Genomic DNA, 17180 nt, shown 5'->3' with positions numbered 1-17180 from the left:
TTTTTATTTTCTCTTTTGTGTTATCACAAAGAACAAATTTAGACCTCAGGAGGGCACAAAAAAAAGTTTTTTTTTTCTGGACAGGTCTAATGCATATGGTGCATTCTGAATCACTTCAGCTGGTCATCTGCCTGACCCTCACGGATTGAGTTGAAAATTTTTTTATATGTTGTTTTTGGCTTTTTATGAAGCCTGATTTTTTTTGAAAATTTTGTAACGTGATTTAGAGGGTAAAGTAGAGTGTTTTAATGTTAATTCTCTTCTTTCATAAAAAAAACCCCAGTTTAAATACATGAATTTTTTTTCATAAATTAAGGTGCTCAATCGACGTATATTCGATTAAAAATTAGAGTGGGCCGAGACGTTTTTATTTCACGAACATTTCGTTAAAAATTGAAATTTTTCACTTTTTAGTTCTAAAATACGCCAAAAAGAAATTTTACCAAGATATGTTTTAATTTTGTTTCATTTTTTTGAATTTAAAAATTGATTTTTTTTTTTTTTCAAAATATTTAAAAAGAAAAAAATTGAAAAAAAAAAAGCATATAATCTTTTAATATATTTCATAAGAAATTTATCAATACTATGTACACTGTATATAATTTATAATTATTGAAGTGAAACTTCTTTTCGAAGGGTAGTAGAAAAAAAAATGTGTGTCGGCCGAGTTACGCTCGGGTGTACGACCGCTCGGGCTGTACGACCACGCGAGCTGTACGAACCATCAAGCGTACAACCAAGCATTTGTCAATATAGTATAGTAGAGTGAGTAGGCATTAGTAGGAGGAGTATTAGTGAGTGAGAGGAGAGATGATGTGCTTGGAATGAATGTTTGTGTATGTGCGTTCGCTCATTCATTTGCCCAGCTGATCGATATAATATTAATAGTAATAATCGTCAGAATAATCATAATATTATTATTATAAACATTATTAATATCATTGATATTATTATTATGAATATTATTAATATAACGGAGGCTAGGAGCCATAGGTTCAGCCGCAGTCTTGAATCCATCGGCGAAAAAAAAAAAACGCTCATAACTTACGAACTAAGTAACCGAGAGACTTCGTACTAGGCTCAAAAGAAGCGCATTAAAAAACTCTATCGCCCGCGTACTAGGTTTTTTGCTCTATTGATAATAGTTTTTAATCAAAAAACTAAAATGTAAATTTTGAAGAAATTTTTTTTCTTACTTAAAAATTTGTGGTGTCTAAACTATCCATCAGAGAGTATTTATCACCAAAGGTTTTTTGTTTGTAAATCTTTTCTGTTTTATATTTCATTATTCTTAAATTATTATTTATGTAACTTAAAATAGTACATACGTTTTTATGTGAAAATTTTACAAGTTATAATAGCGGCGCAATAAATAACTCGACGCAAAATCATAGTAGAGACTTCGTACTAGAGACTTCGTATTAGGCTCAATTTATGTATCTCAAAAAACTCTATCGCCCGCTTTGCAAAATTCCTTTCCATTTATAATAGTTTTTTGAGAAAAAAAAAAAAAAACTATAAAATTGAAAAAAAAAAATTCCGATATTTAATTTTTTTTCTCGAAAACCGTTATTGAGAGAAAAAAAAACCCCTGATGCCGTCACTATATTTTTTTTTAAGCGCATAATTTAAGCCTAATACGAACTCCCTATCTTGATTATAACAAAAGTTATGGCTCGCCGAAAAAAAACTGAAAAACGGCGCAATGAATAACTCAACGCGAAATCAAAAGAGAGACTTCGTATAAGGCTTATATTATGCGACTCAAAAAACTCTATCGCCCGCATAATGGGTTTTTTCCCCTATCTACAATAGTTTTTGAGAAAAAAAAAAAACTTAAAAATTTGACAAAAAATTCGGATATTTAATTTTATTGCTCGAAAACTGTTATTGAGAGAAAAAAAAAAACCCCAATGCCGTCATTAGTTTTTTCTAAGGCGCATAATTTGAGCCTAACACGAACTCCCTATCCTGATCGTAACAAAAGTTATGACTCGCCGAAAAAAAAAAAATCAAAAAAACGGACCAAAAAATGTCATCATAGAGTTGAAATAAAATGTTTATAAGGCTCAAAAAAAAAGCCTTGATTCGAGTAATGTTATTGTTGATAAACCATTAAATTATATTTCAGCAATAATTTGAAATAATCATGGCCCTAGCCGGAGTATTGAAAATTTTTAAATTTCAACGGGTAACGCGGGCCACACGCCCCAACAAACGTTACCAGGTCTTTTTAATATTATTGTTATCGATCGATAATATCATTGAAATTATTGATATTATACTTATTAATCTATGTTAATAGTATGGATAATAATGCTTTCAATAATATCAATAGTATTCATTTTATTAATAATAACTATTATAATAAAATAATATCAGTGATATTGATAATATTAATATCGATATGATAATAAAAATATTATTATTTTTTACTTTATTATTAACATTATCAATATTATCGATAATATTATCAATATATATTAATAGTATGAATATGATAATAATAATTTCAATAATACCAATGGTATCAATTTTATCAATATAACATTATAACAATAATATTATGAATTCATAACAAGATTTATAATAATATTAATATCAATATAACATTAATAATAACAATAATATGAATAATGATTATAATATTATTAACATTATTATCATTGATATTATTATTATTATTATATTCATAGTATAAATATAACAATAATTTTTATGACATTATCAATAATAATAATATTAATAGTAGTTTTAATAATATTATAATTTTATGATATTGTCAATATATTTATTAATATTATTATGATTATTAAAATTATTATTATCATTAATAATTGATTCAATTTTATTATTATTGAAATTATTATAAATTCAAAAGTTAACTGATCAATGAGAAAAAAAATGGCATAATCAATAAAAAAAATGGAAGATCCAAAAGATTTAGATACTCAATTAAAAAAAAAAGTAACATTACAAAAACAAAAACAAAACAAAATTGTGCTTGATTTTTTATTTTTTTCCACTAAAGCATCGGAAAACCTTTTTGATTATATTTTTTTTCTCACTCATTCACCCCCGAAGGCTGGTTTTTTCGTCCACAATTACAGTTAAGTGAGCAATGAAAAAATTGAATTAACCAAGAAATAACCACGTATCGATTGATATTTTCAATACTGGAGCTATACATATGAAAATATGTAGTCGGTAACTGAATCCATTGGTTCCTGGTCGAGTCGATTTAGGACTTGGCAGGTCAAATAAGATTTTCACGACTCAACTACCGACGAGTCTAATTCGTATAGTTAACTGTAATTTTTGACGAAAAACTCGGCCCTATATCCATCCACATAATAAAAAATTTCGATAGACTGCGAAAGGAGTTTCAGTTCCCTCGGGCGTACTACTAATACACACATTTTTTTTTATTTAAACATTGGGTTCTATGTATATCTTATGTTGTTTAATTAAAATATATGAAACCCTATATGTTGTAAAGCATAGTTATATAGATTTAAGGTAAAAATTTGACCGGCTGCGCCGATATATGGATCCAATTTCTTTTGGGACTTATAGATGAGGCAGCAGTCTGCTCCATCGATAAATATAGGTTAGGGTTCACTTGAAACCAAGGGTATTGTTTCGCCATAAGGATGAAAACTGCTCAATTTCTATGTTAACGTGCGTTGCCTGAGGGCCACTTGCTTTCAACATTTAGAATTGAGACAGGTTCATATGTAGATGGGTTCGACTCCGGTCGATGGTAGTTGTTCGTAAAAAAAAAAAAAAGAAGATCCGAACCTCTAAAAACAGCTTTCAGAGACTATTTACTCTGTAATAGAGTGTATAATGTGTATTAAAGAGTGTATTGAGATAGTTTGTTTTGAAACTCAAAACAATCTTTCTGAATGGAAGGACAATGCACAAACTTTTCAATTTCAATGGCAATATCGTTATTCCAAAAAAAATGTATTGTAAAAATGTTTTGGAGTTGTATATTTTTCCAAGAGCATATATTAATTTACATTACCGGTTGTATTTTGAAGTAAGTTTCATGCAATTTCTGCTTCGGCTGCAAGCCCGAAACACCTTCGAGAAGTTTTGGATTTGCTTTGTAAAAGTGTGGAAATGATAAATAGACCGGTGCGCCTGAAAATAAATTTAGTAAGTCATATAATTTTCATGCATGCTATATGCAAGATACTTACTGTATTGACAAGGACTAATATTCTGTAAGCCTTTTGGTGGGCAGCTTTTTGGATCTTCAGGACAAAAGCATTCATTATCGGGAGTTTCAGCGCTCGGAGGATCGAAAACGTCGTCTATGGGCGTATAAAAGTCTGCATTAATGCCTGCGTTAATGACAGGCCCTCGGTATTTCAGTGGTAAAACTCGGCAAAGATCTTTATCCCAAAGACGAACGATGTCTTCCCCTGTACTGTCTCGAGGAGGAAAGAAAGAACCTAAAAAAAAGATAATTGTTTTGAATATTATTATATAAATTTTATTCAAGTTCAACGATACTTGGAGATTTAAAGAATTATTTCTTGTTACCCTCTGATGCCGTAATCGAATTGCAAGGTTTTTCAGACCAATAGGGGAGTTTATTGAGTCCATTTAATCGATTTAAAAGTCCGAATTCTTTCATATCTGAGTGGCCCGTGAAAATCGTTGAAACCTCATCCAAAGTTCCATTTCTCTGTAACATAAGGAAACATAGTATAAGAAACGTATTGAAAAAACTTGCCGTAAGCTGCTTAACGCACGTCGGACTTTTATTGATTTGAGACCGTATAAAAAAAAACTACTCAACTAATTATATTATATTTTCCATGATAAAATTGAAAATAAAAGATATAAAAATCGGCTCGTTTGGAGTAGTCCATAGCGTTCTTAGCTCTCCACCCAAACTTCTCGAGTTCGATCCTGGACTACGGCTCTATACAGTGAGTCATCAAGAAAGTTGCAATCCAAAAGTTTTTCAAATTAACTGATATATCATTTGTACAAAATCAAAATTCTTTTAAATTAATATACCATCTACGTAACTTGATCAACTTAAGTCTTGATATGATTATATGAACGATAAGGTTGCTTGCCGTTTAGCAAAATTTTACTTTAATTAGTTTTTTTTTCTTCCACAAAAAATAAAAAAAGTCTCAAATTTAAACAAAAAAGTTGCTTAAATGAAAGAAAAATTTCTCACATTATTAAATTTTTTTTGTAACTTAACGCCTAAAATTTTCAAGATAAACTTTGCTTTTTTCAGCAACTTTTTTTCTCAGTGCGTCCCCTAAAATCCACATACTTCACTACAAGGGTTTCCGTTTTTGTTTTCGCTCAATGCCTCCGATATAATTTACTTCGATGTTTTTTTTTTTTCTTTGTATTGAATTGGTATATGTCACATACAATAAACTGAATATTACATAGTATTATAACAATATATCAAATGGAATACAGTTTTTGTTCTATAAAAATTGTAAAATTTATCATCTAATGTTCCAGATAAATTTTTTTTTTTTTAGGGAATTTTAATTTCCTATTGTTTTCGCTTTTCATTTGGACCCCCCCCCCCCCAACCATGGTAGATCCCTCGAAAATTTTCTAAGTCCCTTAATCTAAATATGAGAAATATGAGAAATATCATTAAATATAAAGAAAAATATAGAAAAATCATTGAATATAAAGAAAAAACGATAAATATGGGAAAATATCACTGAATATGAAGGAAAAATTACTGAAAATGGAAAATAAAACGATAAATATGGGAAAATATCAGTAAATAAGACGAAAAAATCACTGAATATGAAGAAAAATACGATATATATGGGAAAATATCAGTAAATAGTAGATTCCTCGAAAATTTTCTAAGTCCCTTAATCAATCTAAACACGATGAAATGAGAAAATATCGGGAAAACATTAGTAAACATAAAGGAAAATATAGAAAAACATAGCAAAATATCATGAAAAAATCACTGAATATAAGGAAAAATATGATAAATATGGAAAAATATGGAAGAAAAAACACTAAATATATATAAAAAAAATATGATTTTAATTATGTTACCGCCTCCTAATATGCGAATGGAAATCTAAGAGAAATTATCAAATAAATCACAAAAAAAATAAAAATGAAATGACAAGTTTAAAAAAAAAACAGAAAAAAATAATACAATATATGTGACCTAAGATATAATAATGTGAAGAATAATCAGAATCCATTTCAGTCAAATTAAAAACAACATATAATAACCGAAAATTAATGACATAAAAATAAAAACAAAAACAATGGAACAACATCACATCATCAATAGAAAAAAAAAAAACATCTATCATTTTTAACCAATTTGAAAACAGATACAACGAAATTTTTAAAATCATAAGCCAATAAAATCGAAATGGGTAAAAGAAAACAAGAAGTAAACAATCCAAAAATGAAGAAAAAAAAATAAAACTGAGTGATAAAAATACAACAAAAAATACATTGATGAAAAAGAAAATTACAAAAATAACAAATTTAGAATTAAACACAATATGGTAAGTCAAAAATTAGAAATGAATATAATTTACATAAAAAATTAAATTAAAAATTCAAAACAGTGATACAATTCGGGCACGAATACTAAATAAAAGTGAAATAAAGAAATAGTAAAACGAACGAGGAACTGGTAAAAAATTTACCATGGATATATGTGATGAAAGTGAAAAAATAAGATGCATTTTTTTTTAAAGAAGCTGCAAATAAATATCATGGATTGATTGCGGTACCGTTATCAATAAAATGTATAAAACAAAATAGCAATAAATGTAGTAGAATTTATATATGCAAGGACAGGACGGTTATTAAAAAAAAGAACAATAACATTAGCAGACAGCGATTATGAAGTAAAATAAAATTTGAATAAAAAAAATTTAATAAACCGAGTAAAGATACTAAATTTACTAAAGAAAATATGAAAGGAAAAAACAAAATCGATAAATAATTTTTAGTTGTAACAGTAATCATTGTAACATTAGAAAATAAAATGAATTTGTAACCACGAATTTCAATAAAGAAATTAAAATTCCCCCCGCAGGGCAGGCACAGTTGCTTCAGCAACTGTTTCATCATTTTTTTTTCTATTTTATTTATATTCATGTTCGTGCTTACTTTACGTACTTTTTAAATTCAATATTATTCCTTCTTTTAAGTATTTATTTTGATATGATACTTCAATCGATAAAAGTCAATAGAAGAGTACTTTATCTGACTCGTTGATGTACTGAGTGGTATGTCAATTGTTTAATTTATACGAACTTATAAATATCATATATAGGTATTGATCAATTTGAGGAATTACCAGTGCTGGTAGAAAATGTATAACTATTGCTAAAATTATTGTCGTAAATTAGCGAAATATAACAATACACAGTCTTGATTTTTTTCTGAATTTTGTTGTGCCTTGTAATTTTTTTAATGAATCGTTGAAGTTTACTACTTTTTGAGAGGTTAAACCAAAAATCGAGAACGAAAAAAAAAGGACTTGGAGACCTTGTTATTTTACAATACTAGATTGAAAGTCAAAAAACACCAATATATTGGAACAGCTTTAATATACAGTACAAGTTCTCAATAAAACCGCACGCAATAAGACCGCATTCCCTAATTTGTGCCCGAAGGTTCCCCCACCTCTGTGCCATACGTCAATTTTAAACTCACGTTCCCAATAAGATCATTTGTAAAAGAGGTGAAAAATAAAAATCAAAAAAACAAATCACATCAATTTATTAATTATTATCTATTTATTATTAATTAATTTGTTTACAATCAATAATTATTATGCATTAGTTCTATTATTATTCAGATTAATAAATAATTAATTAATAATTATGATACTTTTTACGAAAAAAAATAAATATGTACATATGTATTATAAATTTATTAAATTTATTATTTTACTTAACGTAATAATACGTAAAATAAATTATATAAGTTATTATTACGTATTATCAGTCATAACACGTGAAAACAAAAGCAGATATGACAAAATAACATACATAAAAACAAAAATTCGGTGGTGGCTTTATTGAGAACGTGTGATTTCAATTGCACTAGTCGCATTAATGAGTGAGTGGTGGGGGAAGCAAATTTCTCAAAAAATATTCCCTTAACCGCCCGTCACGGCTTTATTGAGAACTTGTACTGTATTGTCAGTCTTTACATACACACACACACACACACACGCGGGTGCGTTCATTTAGGGCACATGGACATTGTAACGAGATTTGGCAGATCTCGCGCTCCTGACAATAATTAGTGGTCTATAAGCCGGTAGGATTAATTGACTAAGACCACTAATTAATACCACTGGTTTGTGCGTGGCCTCGGTACTGACATCTCCTTGCCTGAATGTCAGTGTTGACTTGGTACATATCTGCCATGAGCAATTTAGATGTCTGTCCTGATTACGCTAGACTTCTATCCCATACTTCGACACTCTCACCAGAGAGTCGCATAAGCTGTGCGCACAGATGGTCGTATGGAGTGGGTCAAACAAGAAAGGGAATAGCGAGTCCATAGAACCAGTGAACGCTGGCACTTGTTGCCAATCGTCGGCCAGCTCCAGCGGGGGCCTTGCACTACATGTATTTTTTTCTCAGCTTATATTTTTTACTAGCGGCTGAGTGGAAACATGCCCAGAAACCGATTCTCGTATTTTGGCTCGGGGTAATATTTTTTAAGAATATATCTACGATGCCGACTCTGCCTACGCTACCGATAGCCGTGGACGAGTTCGTCATATTCGTAATTAATCGTATTATTGTGAATGAATTCATTGAAATAAATAAATAAATAGCTTTTTGTTTATTTAAATAATAAAGAAGCTATAGGAAAAATATTAGCTAAGGAAAGGATGTTGCCTATATGTTAATTTCTTTGGCTAAATTAATTCTTAATAAATTAACATGTAAACAACATTCTTTCCATAGACATTTTTTCTATATCTTGTAATTTGTTTAAATAAAATAAATTAATCACATGCGTCTGGGCTCTAGTAGCAAGCTGATGGCACCGGAACTGTGGTGGGCTTCCGATGAAGCTAGTTGGCTGGTTTTTCGTTGACGTCAACATGCTCCTAGGGTGGAGCTAGTTGATGTCACTGGTGAAGCTGGCTGACTCCTTGGTGGAATTAGATGACTCAGACGTGACGTCGACAGGTTCATCAGGTGGAAATAGTTGATATCACTGATGAATCCAACCAAGCTCCCGATGTATGGTACATGCTCTTGTAGGTGATACGATGTCGCTATTCTACCATAGGTAAAACGTTGGATATCCCTTGCTCTCTTGCATTAGTGTGGTTACTTGCTGTCAGGGTAACGTCTTATCGAGTAGTCAAATGCACAAGATGGTTTGAAGTAAGACCAGCTGGGCTGTTGATGGACTATGTGTTCGACTACTTGATGCACTTGAGTGAGAGATTAACAGGAGGATATTTAGAGGTGCGAAGCCTGCGAGGTACAAATATCCTCGATCTCGTATTGACTTAGGTTATGCAAGTTAGTTATTCCAAAGTTAATGTTTACGCTAATAACCGCTGCTGGGGGGTAAGGTTACTACGCTTCCGCCTAATACCAAAAACTCAAACATTTTGGTAATGGCGCCCGAGTGACGTTTGAAACTCCATATGGTGGACCACGTCCCTCTACTATTCCTTACTGATCTAGATCACTACCGAATAGTCTCTACCAATATGTTTCTACTAGTTTTTTTCTAGAGTCTACACATATCAATTATGTACTATTTTAGAGTATACCGAGTCGAACAGAGGCTAGTTGGACACAGCTAGAGGCCTTGAGAGACTAAAGAAGACTGTTTACCGAGAATAGAATTTCATCTTGGGTTAGTTTGATCAAGTGGTATCTTTAAAATTACTAATTTATTCATCAGATTTTTTACTTAGTTTATTCGAGTTTAAATTTTTTGTTTTTTTTTTCTCTATTTTATCTTAACTAAACTGGCAGATGTCGGCTAAATGAGGATTTTTTTGATTAATTGAGGACAATTTTTTATTGTCTAAAATTTAAAGAAAATAACAGTATGATATTCACTGAGAGTATGTGTGGGTTTTTTTTTTTATTTTCTTTTAGAGATGTGTATTGAAGAGAAAGATGTATGCAAGTAAGTATCTGTGTATGTACGTATGTACAGTGCGTTTGAGTAAGAGTGTTACTCAATGTATAAACACTTGAGTGGCGGTGTTCATTTGTTTTTATATACATATGTGTGTTCGTTCGGTGGTTGTGTGCAGTTACATTAATATAGAGATGCTTCACGTGCTTGTAACTAGTGCATAAGATTTAATTTGAAAGATGTGAGTGAGTCTGAGTCTCAAATACTTGTGGGAAGTGAGTTCCAAATAAGATGCGCTGTTGCAGAAAAGGCATGCTTGTAGATGCTTGTAGGTGTCGGTTCTATAGCTTCGTATTATCAAGGCTTGTTGAGGCTATTGATTTCGAGTTAGTCGTCTTGTTGCAGGTACCATCAGAGTACTTGCTAGGTACCGTGGTGCATTGAAATTAATGACCTTGTTACTCTAACATGGCAGTGTAGAGTATTCTAGTATTTACTAAGTCTAGCCAACCTAGTTGACGTTGGTGACTGGATATTGGTTGATCCGGTCTAAGACCATGAACGTACTTGACACCACGATTTGCAATTCGTTGTAGCTTCAGGTCAAGAACAGTACCAAGTCCTTGTAGTGCAGCCAGATAGTAGTTAAAATGTGGCATCATAAGAGTTAGTATCAATTTTTTACGTAGTTCAATATTAGTATATTTGGTTATATTGAACAGTTGGTAAAAGATTGAATTTGTTTCAGAAGTCACGTGTTTTACATGTTCTATGAAAGATAGCTTTGCGTCCATGAACACTCCTAAGTTGCGTACTACAGATGAAAAATTAATTGGTGCTCTTGGTGTACCAAGCGTATCATGCTCATTTTGCTTGAAGTTGTTGAGATTAAGAGAGAGTTTGTCAACTGTTGCCCAAGCTTTAATGCTCAGTATGTCCTCGTTTATTTTACCAATGCACTCATAAATCTCAAGTACTGTGCAGCTACGATAAATTTATATCTCGTTAATGAAGAGTGAAGAGAGTAATAGACCAAGTATTGAAACTTGTGGTACACCAGATGTTAAAGTTAGTCAGATAGTTCATCACCCTCCCTTTTTATAGCTTGTGTTCTATTTTTTTGTTTTTTTTTCAGATGGACGTCGGTGTTAACTTGAAGAAACTTAGAAAAAAAAGAAGCCCTCGGTATGCAAAAGACCCGGGTTCGATTCTCGGCGGGGAAACTTCTTGATTTTTTCTAAGTTTCTGGTTTTTTTCAAGTATTTTGGAAAGATATGGTAATAGTCCGATGGGTCTGTAGTGTTTTTTGCTACTTGGTTTAGATATTTTATTTATTGCCCTGATTAATACTTTTTTCCATGGATCAAGAAAAATCGAAGTTTGTAGTGAGTTGTTGAAGAGCTCGTATATGAGAGTTAGTATATGAGAGAGTGCTGGTAGAAGTGGTACTATCATTTTTTTAGAGATAAGATCATGGCCTGATGCGTTAGATTCTATTGTTTTTGCTATGGTTTCAGTTGTATCATTGGTTATTATTTGAAAAGTGAAAAGAGTACCATGGAACCGAGCCAGAGGGACCGAGTCGATGTCAGGATGTGCTACAGTTAAAGCTAAAGCGAAGAACCTGTTGAGTTCATTTAATGAAATTACAGGCCCGTTTGAATTTTCATCTTTCAGCAATCCAAGTTTCCTTAGCTTTGACCATATCTTTGTAGCATTCTGGTTGCTCAATTTGTTTTTGTAGTAACAGATACGAGAATTCAGTACCCTGGCTCTGTGTGTATATCTAGCTGTTCGATATCTTTCCAAGTCTTGTGTATTTTTATTACGTTTCAACTTCCTGGACAGTGATTGCACTTGTTTCATTTCCTGAGTCAGCCATGAGCTGTTTTCTTAGCATTAACAGTTAGTGATGTTTCAGGTCCAAATTTGTCTCTTTGAGCGATCAGTGTTGTGTTAAAATGTTGTGTTTGATTATTTATGTCGTCATCAGTTGACTCCATAGACATCGAGAGAGTGTTGAAGAATCGTTGCAACACTTTTGGTTCATGTAGATTGCGAAAGAAACATGTTTTTATTATTTTTGAAATTGGTACTGCTACTTGTAGGATTTGAGAGATTGTAAGTATTAAAGTATAGAGTAAATCCCATTGTCAAAAAAATTTTAGGTCCAAGAGAGTCCGCATCTATATATGGTTATGAAAAATAGTTTCAGTGCTCCTGTCTGAAATATATTCATTACACTAGAAGGTTCTTGGTAGTATGTGTGTACTGTAGTCTATCTAGATAGACACACATGCTACCATATCCAAGAAAATAGAGATTGTGAATCATGGAATGGCGTTTGTGTAGTGTGGAATAGCTGGAACATGAAACAACAGGACAAATAAAAGAGACAGAATGACATAAGCGTTGTTGAATAAAATTTGAACGGCTCCTGATAATAAAAAATTTTATTTTTGGAATCAATAGAGGAAAATTATCATTGAGGATTTAAAAAATCTGTATTGTAAAGAAGTGCAAACTGATAATAAATTTAGCGATATTCTATAAAAACTTTTTCAGCTACACACAAGAATATGTGTTTATTCTCTATTTCTGCGTGTTAAAGTTGTCAACTTTGATATCAATTATATAAAAAAAAAAAAAATTAACGTGAAAATTCCGCAAGAAATCCACAAAATAGACAATTATTTCGGATTTTATGTAAAACCATTCAACCTTAAACATTCTTTTTATCGAATTAGAAATTTCTTATTCATTGATTGTTTATTTTTTTTTTGTTCAATAGATTACGAGAGTTATATATATACAAAAATTTTATTGTTATCAATTTTTTTTCTACATTTATATTTCATTTTGTTTTTAAAGTATGAATCTTATTGTGAAAATACTTCTGTTTTTTAAATATTTAATATTAGTACGTTAAATATTTAATTACTGTTCAAATCGTTTAGCTTTACTTGCAAAAATGTGTCGTGCATATCATCTTACATTGATAAATCCTAAAGGCAAAGTGATGGTTAATGGCGGTGGTTTTCATTATTATGAATCGATTTTAGTTTATTTGGTCACATTGAAATATTTTTCTCGATAGAATTGGTTCTTGGGTATAACGCGCATTATTCTCTTTGCTTACGAATATGAATTGCGCTGTTATTGAAAATACATATATAACCTGGAGAAAGACAACGGCTGTTCAGGGTAAATAGGAAAATTTCAACTTATAAGTTTGACTACAGATAAATATGTTATGATATCAACATTCCAAGTAATTAACATTTGAACAATCGAAAATTTTTTTTCGAGTCCAGTATTCCGTGTGGATAAAATTTTTCCAAAATCATCATTCAAAAATTTTCGGCATTCTGCCTTTTATCCTACCTTATGATTAGAAGATAGAATACAGTTTTTCCAAATTTCGTACCATTAAGGGAGTACCTTTATCGATTAGTTTTCTTACAATTTTCCTAATTTTTGGATATATAAATCTTGAAATTCCCCTGCATCTAATGATCTTAATTTTGTAATCATGAACAATCTAGTATGAGAGATAATTGAATCTAAACAGGTGAACTTTTTGCGTGGTTTAACATTATAGGTATAGCTTTTTTTTTTTTATTTTTTTATATTTTTAGTTCTAACAAAAAAACGGTTCTTACAAATTTGATAAAAAATTAATATGTCAAAATTAATATAATTTAGATAATTTTGAAAAAAAAATTAAATGTTTGAACTTTTTAGAATCAGAGATACTGTTAATTGAAGTTTGCAAAATTTATTAATATTTGACATGAACGTGAGGCTGAGTGGCAATGATGCGTCGCGGGCAGCTTTACACCTATCATATATATCACACACGTTCATACATACATCCTGATAAAAATAAACTTATTTATGGAAATAAATTGAAATTTTTTTAAATCAAATTTTCCTAATATTTCTAAACACATTAATTATTTTAACGAATTTATTTTCAATATTTTTAACCGTTTATTAAAGTCAAATTTGACATCTGTCACAACAACAATCATCATACATTTGCACACACACAAGTATATATTTAAACGATCTTGGCTGTGATTGGCTAGGATTGGTACAGTATTAGGCAAAAACTTAAAACTACAATATAGACTTTTTGTTTCAATTATCACTACGCTGTGAACGAAACTTTCTATTCTGATTCTCGCGGAGGTACTCCCTTAAAAGAGATATATATATATTTTTTTTTTTCGATAGTCTGTAGAATTAATTATCAACATCAAAAACTTGCTTTGTTAATGGAGTCAATAAAAATATGTTACCAAGAAGTCAATTTTATGCACATCAATTTATAAATTATATATCAGAGTGATTATAGTTATTACATTATTTATATTTTCATTTAACTTTAGCAAATGGGAAGTATGGTAATATATTGCAGTTGGCTGACAAGTCTAGCAATAGCTATTTACTGTTTCCATAATTATTATGAATAGGACGTACAGTTTTTGCTGAATTCAGCAGATAAATGTGACACAAAAAAACATAACCTGACATTCAAATTATTCATTATGGCAAATATTCACTCTTACCCTGGTAGAAATTTGCCCTTAGTGCGAGCCAATTGCGAGGCATCACAAACTAGCAGCAGTATAGGAAATAAGCGTGCAACATTCTCACTGCGAGCAAATATGTTACGCGCATTTGACTCGCAGCTACAGTGCACTGCAAGTTTGTGTAAAAATCTGGGGTTGAGTTAGGTAAACTTTGAATAGTTGATTATAATAATAATAATAATAATAATAATAATAATAATAATAATAATAATAATAATAATAATAATAATAATAATAATAATAATAATAATAATAATAATAATAATAATAATAATAATAATAATAATAATAATAATAATAATAATACTAACAATAATTATATCAATAATAACAGTTTGCTTTTATTTTTTATAATATTTATTTATTTTCCTCATTATAATATCTCTTAATATAATGATTTATTTAATTTGTTTGAATTCATAATAAATTTATCAATCTACACAGTGGAAAAAAAAATAAACAGGTATTAATGAAAATGATTGATAAAAAAAATATGAAAAGTTTACACGAATCATATTAAAAGTTAATAAAATTATATCAAAGCCACAAACAAATATTTAAAAAACAAAGCTTTATTTATATGATAATGTTCTTTATTTTCACTATTGAATATCACTTCAAGAATCGAGATCACTGAAAGCTGATTATATATTGTTAATATTACCGAAGCCGTACCGTTTTCTCGTTTTTAAAAAATTTCGTATTATTGTTACTTCAGGATCTATAATTTAAATGTCAATATGAATAACTAAACTAAATAACTAAAAATTTTTATTTTACTGAAGTGAACAACTTGTCACAAGTTATTGAATATTGTTTATAAAATACAAGGTTAGATTTATTATGTCTAAACCTAAAAAATGCGTGCGCACGAATAAAACAATTTATATATACAGCTTCACACATGAAGACTAGAGGACAGTAGAGTCAACTTGGGTCCTCTAATCTTCATGGCCTCGCGGTTGCCTCGCAGTTGCCTCGCAGGTAAATGGGTCCTCAAATCTCGCACATTCTGACTTGCTGCTATCTTGCTGCGATAGTTAATCTCGCAAAACGAAGGTGAATTTCTACCAGGGTAATGAATCAAAAATTCTCTTTTTATAATTCAAATTCATCATTTAAATATTTCAACCATTCATTAATATATTCCAATCAATTAAGTCTATAAAAATTAACCTTTACATTTGTGTAAATTGAAAATAAATATATTAATAAAAACTTCACATAAATAAAATGAATAGAAATGAAAAAAAAAGTTTAAACATGGTGCATATAATATAAATTCAAACATTTATTTTTATCATTCAAATCATATCACAGATATAGCTTGCTAATTTTACTTGATTATTGTTGTTACCCTTTTTAACATAACTAGACCATCTGGCGCGCTTCGCGCGCTATTATATGTTATGTTTCGTCAATGATGTAAGAAGGTAGTAGTAAGAAGTTTTTTATTCTTGATCATTACGTATAAAAATTCAGGATATCTCCCAATTTATAATTTACTCTTTCTTTTTGAGTATATAGTAGAAAAAAAAAGAATACCCAATAGATTAGTTATTAGTCTAAATCAATTCTTCAGCCGTTCGACACAATAATTTTAATTTAATATAGAAAATATTGCTGAGGAATTTATTTAGACTATACGGATTAATTTATTTAGTCACATTCTTTCCTCAGCAACATTTGCCATAATTATGTAATTAAAAAGCTATTTGCAAATGTTGCTAAGGAAAGAATGTGACCAAATAAGTTAATCCGTAGTCTCAATAAATTCCTCAGCAATATTTTTTTTAGAAATTTAATATAGAAAACATTGCTGTGGAATTAATCTAGATTATAAATTAATTTTTATGGTTTCATTCTTTCTTTGGCAACATTTGCCAATAGCTATTTAACTAATTGATTATGGCAAACGTTGATAGCCAAATAAATTAATTCGTAATCTAAATTATTCTTTCAGCAATATTTTCCATAATTATATCAATTTATTATGGCAAATATGCGGAAGAATTAATGAAAATTGTTAATTTACGTATAACGTACATACTTCTTACTACTACTTATCGAAATTTATTTGGTTTTTATTTTTTCACAAAATTATTATAATGTTCACGATAAGCAAAAAATAAAATAACAACGGGTACACATAGCAACGGATAAACAAAATAAAAAATAAATAAAATAAAGAAAAATAAATGAATTATTATGTATAAGTATATTTATATTAACAATGTTAAATAACAGTTAATCAAATAGCTCGAAGAGAGGCTTCATTCTCCTTCTTATAAATGGAAAGTGAAGAGTTAGGGTACCGAATTAATAATGGGTCGAAATTCACAGACAAGGATCACTAGGGTGACATCGAGTTAAAACAGGTTTTTCTATGAATTATCTAAGTTCTGTAAAAAATATTTATGTATCATATCTTCGGAACTCAGAAAAAAAATGTAGAATAAGTAA

General features: G+C 29.9%; 1 protein-coding gene across 8 annotated transcripts in view; it reads right to left on the bottom strand.

Annotated features, from left to right (window-relative positions):
- Positions 1-17180, bottom strand: part of LOC122849204 (scavenger receptor class B member 1) — a 192162-nt gene that overhangs the window by 20336 nt on the left and 154646 nt on the right. For all 8 annotated transcript variants that reach the window (XM_044147835.1, XM_044147833.1, XM_044147830.1 and 5 more), the window contains 3 exons: positions 4555-4699; positions 4209-4463; positions 4031-4149 (listed from right to left, as the gene is read on the bottom strand). In XM_044147835.1, coding sequence (XP_044003770.1) covers positions 4031-4149; positions 4209-4463; positions 4555-4699 — 519 coding nt within the window. The remainder of the gene's footprint in view (positions 1-4030; positions 4150-4208; positions 4464-4554; positions 4700-17180) is intronic.

This window comes from Aphidius gifuensis, linkage group LG2, assembly GCF_014905175.1.
Source record: "Aphidius gifuensis isolate YNYX2018 linkage group LG2, ASM1490517v1, whole genome shotgun sequence".
In the NCBI taxonomy this organism is placed as follows: Eukaryota; Metazoa; Arthropoda; class Insecta; order Hymenoptera; family Braconidae; genus Aphidius; species Aphidius gifuensis.
This window is presented reverse-complemented; position numbering and strand designations above follow the sequence as displayed.